Below are 26,357 nucleotides of genomic sequence, written 5' to 3'. Positions count from 1 at the left end.
CAAAAAGTACAGAAACAGATCAAGCAATAAAGTAATTCCTCTCTCTTTCCCCGTGTCTCTCTTTTTTCTTTAACAAAGCTGGTTTCTTTTCTTTATGCTTTTTTGGGGGAAGAAGCAGACTGTTTTGGTTTTTTTTAAGCAGTCTCAGCAAACAGAAACTGTTGCTATCCAGAAAAAAATCACCAAGCAATGCTAGTATCCGTAGTAGAAATAATTTTTGTAATTTCTCTTTTCCCTAAGATGCTGACTACCCCTTTTGGAAGACACCATCATCTCCTCTGACTTTGATTTTATTCACTTTTAACCATATGGTCAAAATAAGATACAATGCCACCCCTTGTCTGGTACCTATGAAATAGCAAGAAACAATTAATATGATGTTGGCCTTCTGCCTTCACCCTGTCTTGTCCTTCCTCTTCCCTTGGCCTGAAACCCCCACAGGCTTAGCACTCGATGAAGTCCCAGCCTTCAGTGCCTGCAGACCTGGACATTGACCCCAAGCAGCAAGAGAAGCTTAGCCTGCCTGAGCATCCTCCCTGCAAAGCCACCCGTTCTGCACTAACCAAATGGAGAATGAGCTCTCTGGAAAAGTTGGCTGGATACCACTAGCAGGAAGCAAGGAGAGCCATGAGTTGTGCTTCCCGCACAGGTGCTGATGCCTGAGGCTCAGCCAGCTCTCAGGGAAGAGAGAGGCATGCTCCGAGTAGTCAGGCACACGTCATTGCAGAGTGATCAGTACAGCTGAACTATGGCCCCTGAATGCCTGAGAATTTATGAAAATACCAGACATGCACATGGCTCCAAACATGCCCTCCTACGCTTGGTCCCTATGCCCATTAGTTTTCTCTGCAGGTAGTTTCTACCTCAGGATCGTGATAGGACAAGACTGACTATTTTGGCCTGTCTATGCTACTGTTTCCCCAGCTCTGCCAACTAGTTTGTTTCAAAGGCTGCGAAGGCTTGGGTTTTCACTGACCCTTTCTTGGAGCCCAGCTGAGAAAGCACCCACTGGCCTCAGTGAAGATGCCTCCACAGAGGGATGGGTTCTCTAGCTGGCCACACCATATTGGGAGGGCTGGTTTCTGTGGACTGCTCCCACACCACTGCCTAGTCAGCACACCCCCGTAACATGTTAACACTTCACAGTCTGTAGTCTCTGATGTATTCCCCCATGCTTCTCTCCTCAGCTTTGAAATATTCACATGTTCATCCTTTTGCCAAAGCAGACCCTGCTGACACAAGAGCTGCCTGCTCAGCAGGACTGGCAGGGCCATGCACTAGGGAAAGTGAAAGGGGAGCAGGGATGGGTGGAGGTGACCACTGCAACAGATGAGCTCCCTTCTCCACAGCCAGGACCTCCACAGGGAGGGAAGAGGACTTGAGAGGGTATTAGAAAGAAAGATGCTGTCTGTTTCCCACTCTGGTCATCAGACCCAAATGAACATCTCTCTTCTCCCTTCCCCAGCTCCCACCCACCTGATGAAGGCATTAGTGACAGTACAGGCTACACGGGCTACAGCTAAATGGAGACTAGCTATGATCTACAGTCATACAGGGTCATTCTCCGATCAGTACGCATTTTGGCAGAAAGACAGGACTGCTCATTTTCCTTTCCCCTTCCCCTCCCCTCCAATTACTAACACGCTATTGCTATAAATCTTTTGCCACCCTGTTGATGGCTGTGACTGGACTTTGTCTGATCAGGCCCCAAGGACTGGCACACTCGATGCCCTGTGGGCAGTTCTGGATGTGCTGCTCTCTGGGAAACAGGGCATCTCCCTTGCAGAGCTCCCAGGGCATTCAAGTTGACCATGCTGAGAAAGCCCCAGGTTAATCTGTGGTAAGCCCTCATCACAGATCTCCTGAGAAGACTTGTGGGTTTTGAAGCCCATCAGTCTGGCTAAGCCATTTTGATGTGGACACTAGGTGCTAATCACAGGGGAGAGAGTCTATGCTCAAAGGGCTGAGGGCAAGGGACAATGGAGGACAGAGATGGAGCTAGTGCTGTAATTGTGACAGACCCCTTTGAGTTCAACAATAATCTCACTTGCCCTGTTGTTGGCAGGTGTGGTGTGCAATGAGCAAATTCTCCTTTTCCAGAAGAAAATTCTTTTGAAAAGCCACCTGATGATGCAGTAAGGCCTCCTTTGTGACAGAGAGGTCTTGTGTCATCCCATTATAAAGTGATGTTACAATGCAGACAGGAAGACGTGATTATGTGGCGTCATCCCAGAAGACATTTCAGGGCATTTTGACTGCTGGGCTGCAAAATCAGGAGGGCTGGAAAATTTAACAGGGACAATTGTGTTGAGAGCTGAATCAGCTGGGCTCCACCAGCCCTTTAGGAAACTGCCTCATCAAATTCAACTCCCATGTGTTTAGTTGAATGGGCTGCTTCTGAGTCTCCAGCCTGCCTGAAAGCAAGATGCTTCAACAGCAGCTAGCTAATGATAGCAATACTTAGCATTACTAGTGCTCTTCATCTCAAAAAACACCTTCGTTTTAAATTAAGGCTCAAAACCCCACAGGGCAGGGAAGTGTTACCAAGACTTAAGAGAAACTGAGGGAGAAAGAGGGAAGAGGCTTTGATTCTAGTCATTGAGGAGAGGCTTATTTGAGAGCTGAGGACTGCATCTAAGAACATCAGCTCATAGGGAGAAAAAGGTCTAATAAAAAAATTTTATGCCTAATGCGTCTTTGAAGGTGAACAGCAAAGTAAAAGCAAATGTTGAGATAAGTGCCAATATCTGTGCTGAACACCCATACTGGAGAAGCTGGTAAGGGCTTTCAGAAAACAAATGAGGTCCAGCGTATTTGAACTCTACTTTCCCCCTCTGCAAAATCCTCTTTGCATGCCTTGGGTGACTAGAGATATCCCAGCATTTGGCACCACAAATTCCTGGAGACTCCTCACAGAAGTGATGTCACACCAGGATGTCCTTCGAGATGATCTCAGGAGACTGGGGAGCAGTAAAAGGAAAAAAATAACAACTTCAAAGACAGAGGGGGAAGGGTTCTAAAGGATTGACTAAAGCTGTGCAGGATGGCCTTGGCAGCTTGATTAGGAGGGGTATTTGGTATGGAAATCCTGGCCTTGCTCACTTGCAGTTTTTGCTTTATCATTTAGCTTAATGGGCTACTAATTCAAAACCAGCTGTAAACAGGGCTGGCTATGAAAAAAATTAACATTGCCTGCCTGTGGAATTTAAAGATATATAATAAAAATAATCATAAAAAGAAAGAGCTCTAGGTTTTCCATCAGACAAAAATATTTGCCATTGAAAATTCTGCTTAAAAAAAGAACACCCAGAATTGGAAAACTCCTCAAAACGTTACATCCCAAACAGCCTCAGCAACTTTAATTTCATATCCAAGCACAAGTTTCATTTGCGATACATACGATAGTGGTGTTTGATTGGATTTATTTTTCCACACTAGGTTCCCAATGGTCTACTTTACTCCTTTTCTCAGCTCCTTGAATGTTATTTACAAATCACTCTCTGGGATTTAATTTTAATGGTAGCTTGATTTCTGCCCCCCCCCCCCCCCCCGCCTTTTTTTTTGTAGGTACTTTTCTTTAATTGTATTTGTGGATCTGCCTTTTAAAAAGGCAATTGTGACTACATCCTGAGCCTGAATAAGTTGCCAAGAGCAGAGCTTGATTTGGAAAGGCAGAGTAGTTAAAGGGAGTTGGTTTAACACCTAGCATTTATTGTTCTTTTCATGGGTGTACCTGCAGGTGCTTTACTTGGGCAGGCGCCCTTTTGCAAAACAACATGGGTTCCTAATAACACTCCGCCCCAAAGCTCTGCACAGACATTAACTAGGCAGGACTCTGAACAACTCATCAGTTGAGTGCATCTTCATCATATGGCGGCAAAACTAAAGCGCCCGACGCCAATATTTTTTAGGTGAATACAGGCACTGGCTGCCTTGCTGTTGATTTAGTTTCAAACAGTGCTTTCAAACACTGCAGCCTGCTTTCTGGAAGTGCCCAGTCTCTGTGTTTTTTTAGAATCTCAAGGGTGCATCCAAACCCTCAAGTCTTGTGTGGACATCAGGGATGTGCTGTCTGGACCTAAGGCATGCTTGGGTAGCACAGAGATAGAAAAAATATTCAGGCCCTGTTTCGCCTTCATACCTTCTTCCCTTGGAATAAAGCAGACAGTAACACTTCACCATGCGCCTCTTTTCATGCTCTCTGCCTCAAGTGCAGCACTACGTGAGTGGCAGACTTAAGGACGTGTGACAGAGGAATGAGAAAACAAAAAGTGATTCACCATGAATAATTTGCACAACTGAAGTGAAAAAAAATCCTAACGGCAATTTATTTTTTAGCTTCTCACTTGTCCCTTCCACCACCTCTGCAAAATTTTAGTCTGCTTATGCTTTTGCTCCAAATCAGAACACGTGGGCAAAGACAGCTTAGGATTGGAATATGTATTAGGAGTAGGTCTGCAAACAAATTGAACCTCACTGAAGACTGTCCAGACCTGGGTGAGGACACAATGTCATGGTTCAAAGCTTGGCTAAAGGTTGTTGTTGTTCAGGTGATTGGTTTTCTGAAAAAAGAGGAGGGAAGGATGAAGATGGTGAGCAGAAGGGACCAAATGACATGTACATGAGAAGGGAAAGCCCTTACTTTCCTGCATTTCTGAACTGGTTTGCTCATCCCTAGCTCTGAGTGTTTATCAGAATGATGGAGAATGACCCGACTAAAAAGCTAATTCAACATAAAACATATACTGACCTGGAAAAGGATTGGGGAGTGTGGGTAAAACTCGTTCTAAGGGGGGAAAAAAAACAATAAGCAACATGCAGGAGAAAAGGACAAGCCACTTTTCACACCAAGCAAGCAGCAGATACAAACCTGATGGAGTTGTCCATCCCCAAATTAGATGAACTAGAGTAGGTTTCATATACAGAGCATTTTGCTAGCAACACACCTAATACACATCAACATCCCCTGGGACAGGCAGTCGGAGAGAAGTCATTTGAAAAACTAAGCAAATAATATCCACACAGCAAGAGGGATTAAGCACCTACAGTGAAGGTAATTGGAGTTGATGGGCCACATCTCCCCTCTGACTTTCAAGACCACGCATGTCATTGCACTACAGCTCCTCTTAGCTACACCTCAGGCTGGAAGCTAGTCTTGGTAGAGAAACCAGTTGTAGAAGTCTTGCATGGGTAGTTGCTGCCTCCCCAGACCCTTCTCCACAGTGGATTTCTTGCCAGTGACCAGTCCCCTAAGGACCTCGGCATGGCAGCAGTCACCCTGGCGAATCCTCAAGGGCATTCTGTTTCTTTTGAGCCTTTGTGTTTTGATGGGAACAGAGTTTTTGCAGACTCATCAACCTCTAGTTGTACACACAGCCTGCTGTTTTGGTTATAGGGCTTTTACAATGAGTCCTCGTTATACATCACAGCAGGACTTTGTTATACGTCACTGCTGGCTTCACGCTTTGCTTCTTCCACACAAGGATCTCAAAGAGTTGCACAGACACTGAGGGAAACTGGTGTCAGAGACCTCAGTCCAAGGCTAATGGTAGTGTTAATTCCGTTTTACAGATTGTGCAGTTGATGCACAGAGCAAGGAAGCAATTTGCCCAAGGTCAAATGCTGAACTGTTGGCAAAGCCAAGAGCAGAACCAAGAAGACAGGTCCCCCAGGCCTGACTCTGATCACTGGGTTTCCCTTCATTACATTCAGAGCTTGCTGGATGCCTTATACTGACTGAGTCAAGTTCCTACTCAGGGACTGATTGCTAGGTAGACATTTAGCTGTAGAGGTATGCCACTACGCAACAGCTGATATGCCTGTGGCAATGAGTTGTCTCCTGGCTTACCTGGGAGGCCGGTGCTAAGATCAGTGCTGGTGGACATAGAGCTTGGCAGGATACATCGGTAGTCTGCTATTATTCTCTGATCAACCCAGGCCCAGCTACTTGGAGGCCAATGCTCTTCATAAAGCACCCTTGGTGCAACGAGTTAGTTTCTGACTCGCTGGAGCCCGCAAGGATGGAGCAGGTCAGGCCCATTCCTGTGACACTGGCAGATCTCCCGCCCTCATGGTGGTAATGGAGCTGTTTGAATCCACAGCAGGCACAGGGGAGAGTGTCTCTTGCATAGAAAATACACAGCTAGCCTGGGTCTCTGTGTTTATGTAGCAACAGGGGACTATTGTTCTGCGAAAGCAGGCTGTTGTGATGACATGACTTCCTTGTTATTTAGTTTGGTTAAATAACTCAACTCCCCTTTACCTTCTTCCTGCGCAGCAGGCTGCAGACTGCATAGCACAAGCAGTTAAAGCAAAGCACTACGGCCTCATTATCATGCTGCTTTCTATTCAAGGACTCTACCTCTCTTCCTCTCGCCTGCTGCGTGCTGCCTTTATCGCTCTACCCTGGCTCATTAGCAGTGTCTCGGCTTTGCCCCACCTGGCTGACACCCTAACCACCTTCCTCCTCTGCCGAGTCTCCCCGTTACTGACAGCCCTTGGGAGAACATGGGGCTTTCACCAAGAGCCACTAAGAGAGATTTCAGCCATAGTTACTCTGCAAACCCTAGCAGCAACCACCATAAGCAAATGCTCAGGTGCAACAGTGTGCGGGCAGAGAGTTAGGAGAAGGGGTGTCACCGTGTGCACACACTTGGGGAACGTGCCTCTTGCTGGGATCAAAACTGCTGGACTGAAAAGGTAACTCTACCTGAAGCTTGTCGAGGAGGCACCTTGTCTGCTGCTGCTTCTAACTGGCACGGGCCTTGCCAGCTGCTGCTTCACGTCTGCGTCTCCTTACTCCCTGAAGGGTGCAGAGGATGCAGCGGGGGAACCTGCTGAGGTGGCAGGTCTCTCTATAACGGAGACAATTTAGCCCACAGGACCTGCATTAGGATGTGCAGCATTGCCCTGCTGTCTCCTGTTTTACCCTCTGGGATGGGCTACCTCTGGGGGAGGCAGACGTCCACTAATTTGGAAGAGCTTTCATTTCTTTCCTCTGCCTTGCTAGAATGCACCAGGTGCTGCGCCTGCTTCTGTGTGCCTGTGGGGGTACCTGTGCAGTATACATACTCACGTACACGTAAACCTATGTATCTATATGCTTGTGTAGCAGATGGGTATCTGATATATACATGCACATATTTACACTTCTATGTAGCATGGGTTAAGATACAAATTGTGACTTTTACTCATAATGTTTTTCATAGCACTCTGTTAGCTGAGTGGTATGAAAAGAAAACACGTTCCCTCCCTCCTAATACACTCAAAAAAAACCCTTTCCCTTCAGTTGTGGCGCTTCTTTTCACCTCTGTTGTTCTATGATGGCAGCCCTGGCTTGGCCTCTCTGTCAGGTAATTTTCAGAGAGATCTGTGTTACTGCTCCTTTCCTACGTCTCACAGTATTTTGTGCTTGGGGGTTACAAACCCTGTTCCTAGGCTCTGCAGAGCTGAATCAACCTACTGGCTGCAAAACATGGTCCTTCCTCCCAACTCCTCATGTCCACAGTTGTGTGATATGGCTTCCCCTCTTGCATGGGCTCTGGTGCTTGTTGAGCCCTTCCATGAACTAATTCAGCTCAGTACAATGAAAGAAAACGTTTGGGGGCATTTTGGGAGGTGGGCGGTAAAGCTCGGCTACTTTTTCACTGGTTTATCAGGTTGAACTGGCTCAGTGGGCTGTCCATTGAGTACCAGAATAAGGGAAACAACAAAAACATGTGGCAGAGAGCAGGGTGAGCAAAAGGAGTGGGGAGGAAGGGGTGGCAGAAAGCCATTAGATCAGTTGTACCTTCAAACTGTACCTGAGTACCCTCTCTGCAAGCATATTCCATATTGCTGTTGGACACAGGTTCCTGGGTAAGACAGACCTTTGGTATGGCCTTTTTTATGTTGTTGTAAACTCAGTCTCCAGAAGTGATGGGTATAAATCTCTCCACCTACAGCAGGCAATCCTGCTGCTGCATCCTTTAAGGAAGATCACTAGCTATCTATTCGTACAGCTCAAGGGAGCTGCTTTTGTATTTTAATGCATCTTCTATCTACGGCATTGACATCTAAGGCTCTTACTCTCTCTGAGAGTTTTTCAGTGCTGGCTGAGATTTCCTGGCATGGTACTCGCCCATTTTTCTCTATTGCTAAACTGTTCTTTCACTTCATTTTGCTAGCTCCCCTTCTGCCCTCCACCTCAGGCAAAGCTGCCAGTACCTCATTATTAACTCTCTGGTTGTTTCTTCACTCCTGGCTGCCATTCTTTTTTGTGCTGCAATGGGACACTGAGGAACCATCGCTGTATCTGCCTCCCTAGTGGGATGTTGCCCTATAGTGAGCTGCTTTTCTATTTAAAAAAGAAATAAAATCTCTGATTCTAGGAATGAAAAGCACTCCCAAGTATCTGAGTATCTGCTGTACTTTGCAAAAACTTGGCACTGCTTTATTCTTCTGGCTGGGTGTGTGGCTGGGAGTGTGCATTATCTGTTATTTCAGCTACTGTGTGATCACTACAGCATTTTTTTCATCGGCTCTTGTAGGTTTTTTCAGCTGCTTGCTTTAACTTTATGAGGCTGTATTCCCTTCACTCATTTCCCCCTGATTTCTTAACCTCAGAAATACCAGCTACAGTCTGCCTGATTTTTTTTCCTCTCTCTTTCTCTATTCCACATTAACTAGAAGGAGAACAGAGATTTCCTGACGCAATATGAAGCAACTGCACACTGAAGAAATAGGGATTAACAAAGAAACAGAAATAAAAGTTAGAAACAGTGCACTGAAAATCATCAAATATCTCTCAGCTCCTGCACCTCCGTTCTTCTGGCTCTTGTGAAGTTCTCTAGTGTTTTCCAGAATAAATAGGCCTTGAATTTCTAAGGTAAAAATGATAAACAAAATCCAACAACTTGAAAGCATGAAAGTTTTCTTCATACACATCAAAAGGAGGCTAAAATAGGACCCTTGCTGTTGCAAGTCATCTTTAACAGTTGCCACATTTCCTCCTGGAACAGTTAACAGCAACTTTGCAAGATCTCCCTGGGTTTCTTACGGGTTCTGCCACTCATTTTATGACCGTGGGTAAACCATTTCTTCACTCTGTACCTTTGTTTCCTACTGCAAAATGGCACTAATGACACTTGCACATTTCTAAATAACTTGTGATATTAAAATATTCATTGCTAGCAAATCCTTTGAGATCCTTTGAGGTAAAGTCCTGAAGTCAAGTAAAATGCTCTTCTAGCAAAACCAACCCCCCAGCTAAAATCACATGTGCATACATACATTATTGAATTTCATCTTATATTTTGTTTCAATGATGCATTTCGGCTCATCTGTATAACAGGAACCAACAGAGAGGGCCAAATTTAGAATTCAGCCACAAATAATGGATGCTAAACTTAGCATTATATTAGTATCAGCAAGAACAAATCTGGAGTATTTGAAAATTGTGTTCCAGATTGCTGCCTGAGGATTTTATTTGAATCTCATGACAGTCATAAGACCAGGGTGGAAAGACTTTCAAAGTAGAAATTTCATTTGTGTGCTGCAATGTTACAGGAAATCAAATCTATGTCCTTTTATAATAGTATCTGTTCTTTAGGAAAAAAAATCCAAAGAATACACACAAATTTTGCAAAAATTCAAATTGCCATGAAATAAATCCAGTGGTGGTAAACAAAGAATGCCAATGGATTTATCCTTTTTGTACTATATCTGTTAAAAAATAACCAAAACATTGTTTTTCTGATGGTTTGATTAACCTGACCACACACAGCAGAAACTAGACTACACTGTGTCCCATACTAAGACTGCTTTACACAGATTATTTTTTTTCTGTTTAAAAGGACATGCAGGTCATGGCCTGAGTATTTTAATTCCATTTGGGACTGCCAGAGGAATACATCTGTAAGTCGCTTTTGCGTCTATGTGTCCATTCACGTGAGTGGGTCATTCTGCTGCTGTCTATTTCTGGTGGCAATAAGAACGTGTGATCCAAGTCAAGCCCAAGTTTTGGACCTGGAATCAGGAACTGTGTTTTGAATATGCCACAGTTTGTACGTGTGTGTCTGTGGTAGGTGAGGGGCAGGGGCTCTGTTTAGGATCAGGTTTGAATCAGCTGCAAAATTCAGAACCAGCAGGTAACTCTGCGCTAGAGTTTGGTCTAGTCCCGACTTCTGTCTGTTTACACTTACTATGACAAACCCAGTAATCGAAAGGTAGCAGAATGAGATCCAAGGAATTTTATTCCATAATTCATCTGCTGATTAACTTTTCCCCCATGTTGCCTGTAGTATGCCTTTTTAAATCATTCTGTCTTTTCCCACTTCTTTCCCTTCCATTTTCAAACTCATTTCTCTTTTTCTTGACTCTCTCTTGTTCTCCTCAGGCTCAATGGCTAGTTCTCTCCATCTCTCTGAATTACTTGTCATTTCTCAGCTGTCACAGACCCTTGGAGCCCTGGCCTTCTGTCCCCTTATTAACAGGGGCTGTCATTCTAAAGGGTTTTTTGTTTCCAGCTTTAAAACAAACATGCTTTTGTTATTTTAACAAAATCTGACTTCAGCAAAGAAAGTCAATCAAAGAGCTTCACTGTAAACCTTTTAATTTGGCTGTGTTTGTGTTTCATAGCAAGTATGAACATGTAGGTATCTGAAGCAGAGTGCTGAAAGCCAGTTCATGGCTGGAGGTTTGGGAGGGTGGGGGTGGCAAGCAGATGCCTTCATGAGTTTTGGTCACCGTGTGCTCCCTACACAGCCTGGTCTTTGCAAGTGCGATCTGGACCTCCCTTCACCCTCTCCCATACTTACTGTAAAGGTATAGGCTGGCATTTGTGACTCCCAGCTTGTTGGCAGCCACGCAGGTGTAGTTCCCATAGTGTTCCTCAGTGACGTTGGCCACCATCAGCAGAGACTGGCTCCCCGTGCTCTTTATCTCCAGACCATTGGCACTGTTTATCCTGGGAAGACAAGAGAAGAGGTGTGTAGTGCAATGGCAGCTGTGTATCGGGAAGGAAATCACTGCCCGGCAGGCAGTGAACCAGCCATTCAGCCCAGCTGGCAGGTGAGGATGGAGGGAGGCAGGAAGGAGACGTGAGAAGAAAGAGACCAAAGGCAGCATTGATGGAAAGCAGGAGGAGGGAGTGAAAGGAAGAATAGAATCATAGAATCATTTAGGTTGGAAAAGACCTTTAAGATCATAGTGTCCAACCGTTAACCTAACACTGCCAAGTCCACCACTGAACTATGTCCCTAAGCACTGGCCATCCAGCTAGTTTTTTACCCAGCACCCATCCAAGCCATGAGCCGCCAGTTTCTCCAGGAGAATGCTGTGGGAAATGGTGTCAAAGGCTTTACTAAAGTCTAGGCAGACAACATCTGCAGCCTTTCTCTCAACCACTAAGCGGGTCATCTTGTCATAGAAGGAGATCAGGTTAGTCAAGCAGGACCTGACTTTTATAAACCCATGCTGAGTAGGCCTGATCACCTGGTTGTCCTCTATGTGCTGCGTGATGGCACTCAAGATGATCTGCTCCATAACCTCCATAAGAAGGAGCGCAGTGGGGTGAAATGCCACTGGTAAAGCAGTGGAGAAGCAAGAACAGCCAAGGGAAGGGGAGGAAGCCTTTACCCAGCACTGACTAACACCTGGAAATGAACACACCATGGCCAGCTGAAGCCTAGTCCATGCTTGAACAAAAGGGTTTTAGTGAAACAAACCAATTCATGTGTTCCAGTATGTGCATATACCAAAGCTGAGTCACCCCTGAGCTTGCGCATATGGGTCAGTGTCCTGGTTTCAGCTGGGATAGAGTTAATTTTCTTCACAGAAGCTAGTATGGGGCTATGTTTTGGATTTGGGATGAGAAAACGTTGATAATGTACTGATATTTTGGGTTGTTGATAAGCAGTCACGGACCGTCCAGCTTTTCATGCTGGCCTGCCAGTGAGAGGGCTGGGGGTGCACGGGAAGCTGGGAGGGGGCACAGCCAGGACAGCTGCCCCGTCTGGCCAAAGGGATATTCCACACCATATGACATCATGCTCGGCATATAAAGCTAGGATGAGGAAGAAGAAAGGGGTGGGGGGACATTTGGAGTTACGGCATTTGTCTTCCCAAGAAACCATTATGCATGATGGAGCCCTGCTTCACTGGAGATGGCTGAACACCCGCCTGCCGCTGGGAAGTGGTGAATGAATTCCTCGTTTGTCCTAAAAACTAGGATAATAACACAACCTTCTTAATGCCAGGTAAATGCTCAGGTATAAGGGACAGATCCTTTTTCTCATTTTCTTTCATATGCAAATCTGGGTGGCTCTGGTCACACAGATGGGGGAATCTTACACCTCAGCAGCTGCTTCCCCTAGATGAAGGCACCCAGAGTGGCATTACCTACTTGGAGACTAACACTGCCTATTTTTTGGTCTGAATCATGGGCTATTTAATGCATGAACATTATCAGGAAGAAAGCACTATTGATGTCTTAATTGTGTATTGGCCTGTAACTGACTTAAAGGCAAGAGCTCCCTCCTCTGCACTGCCTTCAGCATCCCCACTGTAGAGAGGCATTGCCTCCTCCAGCCCTGACCGTGCTGTCTCTGCCGAGTCTGATGGGACCATCATGACTTACATGGTTTGTGAAGAGTAATTCATTTCAGGAGAAGAGTTGGAGAAGATGATAGGTGATTCTCTAAGGATCCTCTATTGACTGGACTGAAAAGGAGAGGAGGGAAGAGGTGAGCTAAAGGTCTTACCTGGTATCATCTCTGTACCACTCAAAATCAGGTGTGGGCACTGCTGATGCCTCACACCGGAGTAAGGCTTGTCGTCCTGTGGCCGCTTCATTGCTCTTGGACTCTGTGATGGTGGGAGGGTCTGCAGGAAGGAAAAATGTGGTCACTTCACAGACTTACAGGTGAAACGAAACAGTGCAACTGTCAGGGCTGGCTTCCTCATGCAAACCATTCGGGCTGGTGGAGGCCCATGGCTGCTGTTTGCTGTGGCACATGGTCCCCCCTGCTCATCTGGAGAATACCTGCTCTTTGAACTCTCCCTAATACACTGCATTAGTGCTTCTTACACATGCTTCTCTTCAGCAACACTGAACAAAGTTCTGTCATAAATGGATAGGCATACACAGGTTAACGATGGACTTCTGTAATTTATGAATATTTACCTGTGAATCTCTAGTTCACATGGGCTCCTCAGAGAGAAGAAGATGAGAGAAGGACTTCATCAAGGGTAAAGGAAGACAGCAAAAGTAAAAGGAATAAAGTAGGAATTTAACACTAGCATGAAAATTATTTTCCATACAACCTCTGTGTCCAATGTCAAAACTATAATAAGAAAGGAAAGGACTGAAGCAACATGTATGAGACAGAAACACATTCATGGCTTAAAAGCAAAGAGCTTTAGCAGGAGCTGTGGGTGCAACTTTGAGAGCCGGACCACTTACTGAGACACTTCCCTTAGGTGTCTAAGGCTATAAATCCTGCCCAAACTTTCCTGGACTTCGTGCTTTGTCACAGCCTCCAAGAGGGTTTGCTCGTGATGGCTCTGAGTGAAGCTTGCCCTCAGCCCAGCACGGTGCTCCCACCTTTGCTTACTTTGAAGCCTGAGAGTTGTGCCATGGGCAAACAAAACTTGGGAAACATACCGGTGTGCTCTGCTGGAGCTCAGTCTCAGTGCTGGTTGGGTGCTGGATAGGGTAGGCACCGGTATCTTCAATTCCAGCCCCATGTTCAAAATGTTAAGTGACAAGCTTTACATGTTAAAAGGCAGAATTATTTCCACCTGGCTGCTGAGAGGGATCAGGGAATAAGTGCCTTGTCTCTCGTCACTAATACTTGCATACCCTGAGATTACGAGGCTGCGACTGAGACAGCTACTTTGCTGAGACTCAAGTTAGCATAAAGCACACTCTTAACAGAGTACAGCTCCGCCGTCTGTATCTGCCCCAGCACTGAAAGGCCAAAAAAAGAATCAAAATGGATTGTGTCAGTCAAAGAAAAAGATAATTCTGTATGGAAAGAAGTTTGTTTGTGAACACATTAGCCATCTCAATGTGATCCCTTTCCTGACCTTAACTGGGATTTTATGCAGGGCTTTAGGGATATTGCAGTGTGCCCTCTAACATCATAAATATTAATAAGTGTACATAAATAGGATCCTACATCCAAAGGCTGTAGGTTCACGTAAATATTTTAATTTGGAAAGGAGGAGGGATAATAAAAGGATAGTGAAGGTGATTTTTTAAGCATCCTTCTTTGATTTTTTGGTTCGAGCAGTGTATCTTCTTGCTGCCTGCAGCGAGACAAACCTTCTCTGTTTCACTGAATCCCGCCGGCAGGCGTGTGCTCCCCGGGCTGCTGCCAGGGAGCCCAGCCCCGTGCTCTGAGCGGTCCCTCAGCCACCCTCCTCGGCTTTTTAAAGGACAGAGTCCAGACGGCCATCCCTCAGCCGACACCGCGAAGGGCAGCCGCAGCGCAATCCCAGGAGGAGGGGCAGGCGGTGGCCTGAGCAAACCAGCCGGCTGTTCCCAGAAAGCAGCCGCTCTCTGCTCAGCCGTTTGCTGCCGGGGAAGCCAGGAGTGGGTTCCCTGTAGCTGTTTTCCCCCCACTCTTCCCCAGGCCTCAGTTTCCCTCTATGATGTGCAAGGGATATTACTCGGGAAGCCTGAAGGTGGTAGTGTGAGACCAGAGCAAAGCGAGGATGCTCTCTCCTGCAGCCCCGGCTACCAAGCTATGCGCTCCACAGCTCAGCCGATGATAAGAGATGGCCAGGAAGCTCCTGAGGTTGAGCAGGTCCTATTTTTCAGACTTACTGTAGTTCTCCCACTTTCTGCTGATTGCGGTGTAGTTTAAGGAAGCAAGATAAGGAAAGATGTATGCAACTGCCTAGCTTTCGTTCTGCAAACAGGACTGATTTTTTTCCTGTGCGTGGCCCTCAGGACCACTTAGATTTTTTCCCTTTCTTTCAAAAGAAAAGATCTGTCCTGAAAGAAATTATGATTTGTTTCATGTTACAAATTATGCCATGTAATAATATCACAATACTGTATCGCATTGTATTTTCATATATTCCAACAGTAAAAATGTTTAAGGTCTTACTGCAACATAGTTATTATGAGTTGAAACAAAGTCAAAAGCAAACATTCTGACTTTATACAAACAATCTGTTTCAGCCATGTTAAAAACATTGTTGAAATTATGTTTCACAGAAATATTTGAAAATATTAATTGGTTCTTATGGAATGTCTCGAGTTTATAAACTCAGCTGTTTTTGACAGAAAAAAATCCTCAACAGTTTTAGTGCAGAGAATCTGCTACTACAGTTTCTCATTAATGGTAAAATTAGGCCCGTGAAGCAGCCAGTATTAAACCACTGCCACCCAATTTCTAAGGGAATGATAAAAACCGGTGTGGATTCTGAAGATGCTGCAGGGAGCCTGTAACCTTGACTTCTAAGCAAGACAGACAAGTTGATCTGATTTGATGGCCCAAAGGAAAACAAAGAGAAGAAGAGCAAGAATGGTATTAAAAGGTGCTAAAACCACCTGTGGTGGCAAATTAGACTGTGATGGGCTGAAACACTTGCTGCTGTCAGCTCTCTACCCTAACCCACTGCGCCCTGAAACATGCCTGTAACCATCTCCGATTTCAGCTTAAGTTTATATTCTGGTGTGTAAACTGAAGAAGGTCAGGAGAGGATGGATGTACCTCCCATTCATCCATCCCTGCTGCAGAGGTACTAGCCTCCAAGCAAGGAAACGGAGCAGGAAGATGGGGATATTCACTTTAGATCACTCCAGTGCCAAATATGAGCCACACAAATACGGGGGTGGACACAGACACAGAGAGGTTTATAAGAATAACAGCAGTCTGAAATATCTTTGTGTCAGCGCAAGAGAAGCACACCAGCAGAGTGAAGTGGACATCTGTCTAAGCAGATGGGATCCATGCCCCACTCGCTAGAGCAACACCCGCTGAAGACTCCTACAGGTGTGGGGTGTGGATGTAAGCCACACAGCTAACTGTGCTTCCAAGTGTTTTTAGGTGGGTTGCCATCTCCTTTGGTCAAGCACCTTTGCATTGGTGCACGGTGGGTCTCTTAGAGAGGGTTTTACACTACAGACCTTAAACCAGCACAAAAGTCAAGTTGCTGCAGCCTCTCGTTGGGCATGCCCTTACCGCATGGCCCCCAGGCCCCCGGGCCGTGGTACCCAGGCAGGCACCGCGGAGACGGCTGGGTGCAGGTGTGTGTTTGCTCTGAGCCAGCTGAACCCTCCCTTATCTCTCCCTGCTGCCTTGCTGAAGCTTCTCTTCACGCTGCTGTTCTCCCGAATACCGATGAGTGAAAACAAGGCATCGACAGCATTTCTGAGGGCAGAGACAGGGCAACTTACAGCTCCTCTCTCTCTCTTTCTTTCTTTCCTTATGTATTACCAGGTTTAAAGAACAAACTTGGCCGTAAGTGTCTGATTGCAGAGAGTTTCCTCAGTGCCCCCTGTCCTTTCCGGATCATATAATATAGACCCAGAAAGGCTTCTCTATTTATCCTAAAGTCACCCCTGCCTGTGGACAAACCTCTCCCTGTTGACCCGCTCCAGTTGTGATGTACTCACAGTTCACAGTGACCCGGACTTGCTTGACGTCTGCTGAAGCAACCTCGTTGGCAGCTTTGCATTCGTACTTGCCCGATTGCTCTCGTGTGATCCCTAGGATCTCCAGATACTCTTCCTCGCCTTCAAACTCTCTGCCTGGTAGGACAGAAGAATACAGATGGTGGTTCTGTTAGGCATTCAGATTTGGGAAGCATTCTCCTTAATTGCTACGGAGGAACAATCGCAACAGGGATTCTGCAAATAAACAAGAGTCATGAGCAATTTTAAAGTTATTTCAGAAGCCATGTCAGCAAGGTACTAGCATTTTTTTTATTTTTTTAAAGCTTGGGTTCTGAAAATCTGGAAGGAAGCATACAAGCGGTACCAAAGCCTGGCATCTCACAGGCTGTCCAGGCCAAGAAGCAAATCTCCCCCACATGAGAAGGGAGTAAGTTCACTGGTGTGACGGCTGAGTACCAGGGGAAGATAGTCAGCCTGTGGCTGATGGGCTGGTTCAGGGCTAGCTGGGTCCTCAGGTGTGGCGGCGTATTGTCAGCACCCTTTTCTCCACTGCAAAACTGTGAAAAATGTCTTTCTGTCTCTCAGAGCAACTACCACCCTGAAGTGCCATCGATCAGATCGAGCTACCGTTAAACATGGCCAAACAGAGAGAAACAAAGTGTAATTTGATCCACGGAGACCAATAATCATCACGAATCCCTGATCTCCCATACATACGAAATGACATATTTAAACCGTTGCTGCCTCGCTAACGCAGTTTTGAAAGCAGTGAGTTGAGCGTCAGGGTTACAGCCGGGGGCAGGAATCAGGGGAGGTCTGTGGCCTTGCTTTTAATTCACTGTATGACCTTGGGTGAGTCACTCCCTTGCTCTCCCTCTGTGAACTGCAGCTAATAGCCCCCCTCTCCCATCACCTCCTGGTCAGAGAAGGGCGGTGAGGTTAACCCATGTAAAACACATTAGAATCGTTGGATGAAAGGTGCCAGGGAAGCATGAAATATTAGGATTGGTATATCTACCCTATTCCTTCAGAAGCCAAAATAAGGCTCCTCCTGGAAAGAATCTGAACCACACTGTCAGGAGATGCTTCCCTCCTCTGAGAGTGCTGCAAGCACTGGTCTGCAGCATGCAAAGCCACAAGCCCCAGTTGCATGCCTGCGTACAGAGAAAGCATCCTCCAACCCTCAATGGGTAAAAGCCATATTTTTTTTTTTAAAAAAAGGTCAGCTTACAAGGGCTCCCGTTCAGGCTCCTCAGAGAGCGGTCACATTTTCCAAAAGCAACTCTCTGCCCAGAAGACATTTTCTGCTCGAAAGGAGCCGAGCACTTCTGAAACCCTGCCCACTTCACCGAAGTGCTTAGAGTCGTTTGATGGAGTTCAAACAGTGCCTGCGAGGACAGGGCTGTTGTCCTTGGCTCTGCGGCACTGTGTGAAAGCAGTGGGTAAGCCCTGTCTCTGGAGCTAAGGTTCCCGTGGAGCCACCTGCAATGAACCCCACCACGCAGGCACAGGCTTGCTGCGGCCAGGTCAGGCTGGCCGCCCGCCCCGGCGACGCCAGCTGCACGCATTCCCCTGCTGCATCAGAGGTCGGACTTCAGCAGCTTCCAAATCTGCTCAGAACTCTGTCCCTTACACAATTATTTTTGCCTTTTTTATTTTTTTTTTCCAGGCAATTTTCAGAACCATTCTAGGGGAAAACCACCCCTCGTCATGGACTCTCAGCATGAAAACAGCAGTGTACCTATTAAACTCATGCAAAGACAAGGTTTCCCCTCTCTTTCAGCAGGGCTAGACAGAAGTCCCTTTTCCAGCTCCTACCAGATGTTCAGGTGAGCAGAAATCTCATTGCTATGTCTAAAACTTACAACTGCTTTGATGCAGGTTTTTGCATCCCCAGCAGCCTGCTGAAGGGCCTCACCGCATGGCAGCGGTGTATTTGGCAAGGTAGGGAGGCACAGTTGGCTCCTGCTGCCCAGCCAGTGCTCCAGGACACGGCTCCCAATCCTCTGCTGTGCACTGGGGCTGATGCTATGGAGAGTCAGTGGACAATTTTCACAGGTACTTTTTATCACATGAATATGTTAGGGAATCTTAATTCATGCAGGACCAGAGTTAGTGAGTCATGGTACTGGAACTGGTGACTCCAGTCACCACCTCGCCCATTCCCCATTCCTCCAAGGCAGGACGCATGGGTCATGTCAGGGAGTCAGCCATCCTCTGCCCTCCAGCGGCAGAGGCTCTGCAGCCACTCCAGACGATCTGTTCCCTTGCTTTGCTGTCCTTACCACTGGAGCAGTTTCCCTGAAGTTTGACCCGAGTCTGCCTCGCTGCAATTTAAAGCTATTATTTTTGTCTTAGCCACAAAAGACAAAAAGAACAAATCATTCCCTCCTTCTCTGCAATAGCCTTTTATCAACTTTTAAATCACTTCTGTTCCTCCCTCAGTTGTCATCTTTTTTTTTTTTTTCGGCTGAACATTGCCAGGGTCTTTTAGCCTTCCTCTGTAGGTGAGGTTTTTTTAGACCCTTGATCATTCTTGTTCTTTCCTTTTAGACCTCTCTGACAAGTTCACCTTTTTCTACAAGTGCAATACCCCAAACCGAACACAGCATTTCAGATGAGGTGTTACCATGGCTGAACACAGATGAAGAATTGCATCACAGCTTCTGCACTGTGCTGCTGTCTGTACAGCCAATACGTTGTTTGTGTTTTTGCCATAGCATGATTCATTTTTGGTTGGGAAGTCTTTTAATTCCCAGATCTTCTTATCACATACTGCTACCTGCTAATAATGCTCTTTGAAAATCCCACCCCCAATTTGAGCTGACAACCAACACTCCCCTCCTTTCACAGCAGTACTCCCAGTTGGTAGGTCAGCCAGTTGACTGGAAAGTTAATCAGACATCAGGGAAAGACTCACAAAGAAAAGGTTAAAACGTAATTTGCCTTTGCTTTGCAAATCATTTGCTCTGCAGTTCTGCCTTGTTTATACACATGGTTCATTCCAAGTGGGACTTGCTTCTCCTGCAATTTGCCCTTGTCACAAGATTGTCACCGTAATGAAAAGAGGGTTGAGGGTGACTTAACCAGCTCTAATGGAGTGGCACCCTCATTAAGAGTGCTGTTAAGTCTGTCTGTCAGAGAACCACATCAATGGAGCTCCAAAGTGTCCTAAAAGGGTACATATTTTCCTAAGGGAAGATGTTTTTCAGCTTCTCCCCTGCAAATGTACATGCACTTAAAGTCTAAACCGTGTACCATGTCCAGCAGGAGAGCATTCACAGCTACGCACAACCCTTCCCAAGACATGATGAGCTGCTGGTTTGCCCAGTGGAGGTCTCTGAGAATAAGTGAAAGGGAGGACTTCTGTTTTAAAGGGCATGCCAAAGACCTCAACAGGCCTATTCAGCTCTTCATTCCCCTGCTCCAGGACACAGATATGAGCATAACACTTCAGGGGAAGTTTCTGTGACAGTCTCTTGCTGAAATAGTGGTAGCACTGTTCTTGGCCCTGCACTGGTGACCTGTTTCAACCCTGGGCATCAACATTTTGCTACAAGAACTCAGCTACTCTCACTTGCAAGATGGACCTTTTTGCTTGCAGCCCTGTCCCCTCTAAGAGTAGGTTAACCATTTCTAACAAAAAGCATTTATATAAAATTGAGGTGTCATAGTACAGATCAGGGAGAGGAAAGATGTATCACAGTGTGTTAGAAAAATGTCAGGTTGTGATATCTTGCACAGAGCTGTAGAGATGTTTTTACTAATTCACCTTGGCAGCCAGATTAGGTGAGTCGTATTAACTCTAACCTCTAAGGCAAAAGTGGGGCAGGGGAGCAGGAACAGAGCTTTATACTCTGAGCAAATTTACAAATGTTTCAGCGCAGGAGCCAGCTTTGGCAGGGAGCTGATGGTTGCCACTGTGCAGTTTATCAAAGTGGGGAGGAAGAAGGCTTGGACAATGCTCTTTGGTACCGATAACAATGAACATATTCTATTAGGTGAAGAGAGGGGCTGCCAGCTCCTGGCAAGCGAGCCACTCCATTCCCATTAAGAGAAGATGTTTGCCTTGAGCACGTTATCCGGGGACGAAATCCTGACCTTACTGCCAAACCTTCCTCGCTGACAAGGGTTATCCCCTGGTCTTTTGTCTGGTTCAGTACCACCCCTTCCCAGTGAGAGGCCTTCCAGGTTTCCCAGGGGGGGACAACTCCTCATGCAGCGCAGCTCTTCTCATCCCAAAGCGTCCTTTCCCATGACTCCAGGCAACCTTCTTCCCTGCAGGTTTTTTGCCCTTCACGTGTTCATAGTTAGCTTGGTTTCTTGCTGCAGCCCCATTAAACGCCGTCTTGCCAAGCTGTAGCTCCTTAACTCTGTCCCAGTAAATCAGAAAGAGGAGCGTTCTGCTCTGGAGGCTGGAGATAGAGAGTGCGAGCCTGGGAGGCTTGACAATCAAACCAACAGGGAACGACCCCGAGCAGAGCGAGCCAGGCGCCTGCTGCTGCTCGGAGCTGGCAGAGCCCTTTTTGCAGAGGGATCTGCGGCAGACAGCTTTGATGTGTGCAGGAGGAAGGCTTTGAAGGCCTGCTTGCCTCAGTCACATTTCCTGTCCCCTGGCTTCCTAACTGGACCCAGTAAAGTAAATAATGAACCCAAACAGCAAACCTGCTCGGCAACGCTAGCCTGCTGGCAAGAAGCCCTCCTCTTCCCCCACCCTTTGGAGACAGCCTTGCACAACCCCAGGGGCTTGTACCCCCAGTACAACCCCACTGTTGACGTGCACACCTGCCTATGCTTTTATATATATACGCTATATATAAAATACATATTATATTCTGTGTTTTAGATATTCTGTATTTTAGATATTCTGTATTTTATATATTTTTATATATATGTGGTGTGCAGACATGCAGACTTACACCCTCCCCACACGTTTGTGGGTCTTTCCCACCTGCACCCACATGTCCCCTTGCACTGCCACGCACCATCCACTCTTTCCTCAAAGGCTAAACTGTTCCTTTCTAGAAATGACACACACACAGATGAAACCTCACTTGTACTGGGTGCAGACAGGTCTTTCAGGTAGTCAAGGGACCAGCAATGTCTTCAGCCACGTGCCCTACCAGAGAGGCCTTTCCCTTCGTGCCCTAGTTCCTCCCATTTCCAGAGGGGAAGCTGGTCTGCAGAGGTCGCAGCCAAATTTTGCTCTGTCCTCTCCTGTTCGTGCATCCAACCCTGGACTTCTCACTGTGCAGAAATTACTTGAGTTTTCTTTTTTTTTTTTTTAATACTGTTTGTGGTCTTAAACTAAACTGAAGTTCAGACCCACTGAAGTTATCTGTTTGCATTTGGTTTGTGGAGAAAGAGATCAGATACCCTGCTTCTGTGTTTGTTTTCCTTCCAAGCCTCTTTGTAGTTGTGAAGAGGAGAGAGCAGAAGGGGTTACGCATCTGTGTTGGGCCCTCCTCTGCCTAAAACAAAATGCAAGGGGATAAAAAAGACTGCAAATCAATAAATGCCATTTGAAGTTTTTTTTGGTGTGTAGCAACTTCCAATGTTGAACTGCCGTTTTTGTTCTCTCTGCAGTCTCTGTTTAAGGTTTTGCTCACCTACCTTTCCTCCTTCCCTCTGCACCCTACGTTCCCTAGGAACAGGCTTCTGAAAGACAAAAATAGCTAAGGGAGCCTTTGACATAGTTTTTTCTGTTTTACCTCCAGCTGGGATTTTTTTCTTTTTTTTTTTAATTCAAAACTTTGAAGTTTTCGATTATCAGTCTCTGTCTCCTCAGCCATCACAGATTCCAATGAGCTTGGCATTTTTTTTCTGTCCCTTAGTTGAAGAGGCTTGTTTTTAGCAAAGAGATCAGTGGAGAGCAGCAGATGGTGGATGAGCAAAGGGACAGCTAGTGCTACAATGCTACAGCAAGGAAGAAAAGCAGAAAATCTAGCGTAGCATGGAAGTGGTGAAAACGGGGAAAGCTTGAGACTGAGAGAAAAATAGATGGAGAAAAAATAGAGGCGGAATGAAGAGAGGGACTGGCTGGGAGAGAGAAATGCAAACAAAGCGAGATTCTTCAGTGACTGAGAAAAAGAGAAAATATTAGTCAGCTACGGACAAAGAGAATGGCACTGAGACAGAGAGAGTGAGGAAGATGGGAGGCGAGACAGTGGCAAACGGAGAGATGTACGGCACGGAGAGAGGCACAGACATCCCTTGTGTAAAGGGAGCCATGAAATAACAACTGCCAGAGGGACAGGAACAGAGGGGTCACATGTAGTAAGACAATAATTACTCTGTTTAAGCAGCAAGGCACAGCAGGGTATTTATTGTTTAAGTTGGCCTCATGCCTTCCATGCCCTTAGGTCTGTAGCTATTACACATAAACCAAAAAACTAGCGCAGTGCCAGGGAGGGCTCTGGCCTGGCTCTGGCTTCATGCATGAGAATGAGTCAGATCAGGAGGAAACACCCTGGCATGGTTTTCCCTGGCGTTCACGGGACCGTGCTCATCAGCAATCGCGTTTTCGCCTTACGTGCAAAGCTGGCTGCCATGCCTGCCGAGCCAAGGACTGCGCCCGAGGAGCTCCCTGGCTGGGGCAGCACAGGGACCAGCTGGCACGGCCGGGGTTAAGAAAGCCTGCGATCCTTGTGGGGACTTCACCCCATACCCCACGCGTCTAGCATGCGAATAAAACCTTCCAGGCTGAGAGCAGCCTCCCCAGACTGAACTACGTCTCTGCTCTCTCTCAAGGGACAGCGCTGACCAAACCCAGCGGGAGAGACCTCTTGGGACCACCCGCCGCCATGGATGTCTCCGCTTCGGAGCTGACAGCTCCGACGCAGCTTGCATCCCAGCCGTGGGTGCATGTCAGTGGGGCTGTGTGCTTGCAGCAGCCACAGTCTGCTGCCATCTCTGAATTTCCACTCCCTCATCAGTCATATTCATAAATGACCACTAAAGGTCATCACAGTCTCTCACACACAACCCTGAGTGTGGGCATGGAGCAGGTGTGCAATACACCACTACATCTCAGCAACCAATTAGATTTTCCATTCCAAATCCACATGTGAACATAAGAAAGAACGGCAACCACTCCCCGCAAAAAAATCCAACCCTGCTTCAGGTCAAAACTTTCTGTTTGACCAGTGTTTTTCTTCTGCTCTTTGCTGTACCAGAAGAAGGACTTATGTTCTGCCTCAACTTGAGATATAATTTAAAAAAAAATACTTCATGTAAAAGAAAATTAGTTTTCTTTTAAATATACATTTTTTCCCCAAAAATTACTTACTGAAATTTGCTAACGCTTTTTTAACGAACACAAACAGGATATTTTGGATAGCTGAATTGCTCTTGAACAAAACTTGGCTGTGATGCCTATGTGTAAAGTAAATTATGAACCATGAGGTAAATTAAGTCATCTCATGTCACAGCTACAATATTATACTCCCTAAATGTTGCATACTGCAATGTGAGTTGTCATGACTGTGCTTCCAAACATCAAGCCCTAATTCTGCTGCCAAGAAAATGACATATAAATATGAACAAACCAATAGCTGTACTGTTTCTGCATCCCCAAATTTCTGCCCACTGTCTTTTGGAGGTTACTTTACAACATGAGGTAGAAGGCATCGTCAGCTAGAGAAATCACCGAGATGACACCAGATCCTTGAGTGTCTTAAGAAGGCAGGAGTTGGTAAGTCCTCAGGGCTGAGGGGACCATGCTGGAGCAGCTAATAAAAAGGAGGTTGAGAAACAGGAGGTCTGACAAAGACTCGCAGTCCAGGCATAGGGGTTATTTGATGTGCACACGTCGATGGCTGCATACCCATCTCCCAGCAGTGCGGTCAGCTCTGCGGGGAGCTGCGCCTTCTTCCTCCACCACCTACAAAAAGAGGATGGGCCAGTGGTTGCCCCTGGCAAGAGGAACAGCAGGGGGGGAAAAAAATCAACTGGTGTTTGTTTCCCACTGTGTTAAGCACGGGAAGGTAATGCAAGCCGAGAGCTGTTGCAGGGGACTGGGTTTTCTTGCATGTCATGGAAACCTATGAAAGGCAATTAAAATACAACAGCAAGCACTCAACCATCACAGTCTCCAGTGACTCTGTCAGCTGGTTTGCTCTCATTTGGCCTCATGTACTCGTTTCCTTGCAAGTTCTCCCATTTTGGACAGAGCATTCATGCTATCACCATTATACAATTTGAAGACAAGTTCTTCCTTACAGATACAAGGCCAAAGAAAAAAGCAACAGCAACGAGTCCCATCTGGGGCAAGTTCCACAAGAAGCCTGACTGAACCATACCATTTTTGTCCTGACAGCGGAGAGCAGGGATGGACTGTATTGTAGTTCCTAGTTTAATTCCACAAATTTTTCTGCCAGTCCCAGACCTTAGGGAAACCTCATGTGATGATGCTCAGTGGTACCAACTGTGCCAGTCTGTCAATCTAGGAACTACAGGGTTGGTCTGTGCTTGGTGACATCTTTAAAAATCCTTGTTCTGTCCCTTACAAGAGTCTTGTGTCTCCCATAGAGCAAGTCATGCTCAATATACTATTGTGCAAGAATCAAGTGGCTCGCTTTCATAGGCATCCATGAAAATGTTTCCTTGTTTTTAAATGTAGTGGGTTTGTTCCCTTCTGTCTTTTGTCCACTCATACTTTCTTGGGATGATGACATAAGAACTTCAACCTAACTTAAAAATTACAAAAAATTAAACCCTCTGCTCCTCAAGATTCAACATAGCCCATACAATTCCATCCTTTTCAGTTTGAAACTTGGAAGAAGGCTTGAGAAATTACAGACTGGCCCAAATATACTTGAAATGGGAAGCAGCATTACCTTACAGCTTATACATTGCTGTGGCTCTTTCTCTTCAAGCCACAGCCAAACATTTCATGGCCAGATCACACAGCCCCTGAATCTCCTGGGCTTTTGCAAGATGGCAATTCCTGTAGCTCATCCTTGTTTTCAGTGAGGCTACTCTGAACACTGAGTTCACAACTCAAACCTAAAGACTGGGATTTCCGTATCAGCCTGGATCTTGCCACTGATCTTTTACACAGCTCTAGTTTTCAACTGAGGAAATGAGGTCAAAGAGTTAAGCCACCCCTCAGCAAGATTTACCCTTTCAAAAACATGTCAGTGTGTTGTGATGCCTGGCGCCAATATTTGTATAGGTGGATTAGCTCCTTGAAAAATCGTTTTGTTTGCTTTTCTGTTGACCACTCTCCTTGCTGCAATGTTTCTCAATTAGATCCAGCACGGTGACTGCCTGACACCATCCCCCATATCTGCTCCTGGTGGAAGGAGTAAAGGGGATGTTCTCCACAGAGCACAAGGGATCAGGAGATGCGGCTAAATGGCTGGATTTAGGATTGAGCAGGCATGAAGCATTGCCACGTATCAAGGCAAGGATCACAGAGGTTTTGAGCAGGGTAGGGTGTGCTAGGAAGATACTGTCTGGGCTCACACGCTGCAGGGACTTTTGATCAATTGGGCTGGCTCCTGTGATATTATCATCTGAGGTATCTGCTGTTGATTCATAGTGAGAGTGGTCCAGATAAATGATTGCTTCAGTCCAGGATATTTAATTCCTATGCTGTTAGCCACTCCTTTGCTTTCCAAAGAATAAGGAGTCTCTCTCTCTCTCTCTCTCTCTCTTGAACTTGCAAGGCACTGACTGCAAAGGAGGAGGAAGGCATTTGCTCAGTGACTAATATTGCAGCTTGTACAGTCCTACAGGGGAAGCA

General features: G+C 46.2%; 1 protein-coding gene across 2 annotated transcripts in view; it reads right to left on the bottom strand.

Annotated features, from left to right (window-relative positions):
- The window catches only part of LSAMP (limbic system associated membrane protein), a gene marked incomplete at its 3' end in the record, with an annotated part of 316,434 nt that overhangs the window by 12,833 nt on the left and 277,244 nt on the right, over window positions 1-26,357 (bottom strand). Inside the window, exons 4-7 of one of the 2 annotated variants that reach the window (XM_082013989.1) lie at window positions 16,610-16,744; window positions 12,741-12,861; window positions 10,797-10,945; window positions 4,751-4,786 (exon numbers count right to left, since the gene is read on the bottom strand). In XM_082013989.1, coding sequence (XP_081870115.1) covers window positions 4,751-4,786; window positions 10,797-10,945; window positions 12,741-12,861; window positions 16,610-16,744 — 441 coding nt within the window. The remainder of the gene's footprint in view (window positions 1-4,750; window positions 4,787-10,796; window positions 10,946-12,740; window positions 12,862-16,609; window positions 16,745-26,357) is intronic. The other variant, XM_082013990.1, reaches the window with a different exon arrangement.

The sequence above is a fragment of the Phaethon aethereus genome, assembly GCF_964289735.1.
Source record: "Phaethon aethereus genome assembly, chromosome: 1".
Lineage (NCBI taxonomy): Eukaryota > Metazoa > Chordata > Aves > Phaethontiformes > Phaethontidae > Phaethon > Phaethon aethereus.
Note: the sequence above shows the minus strand (reverse complement) of the source record. Positions and strands in the feature narration are given on the sequence as shown.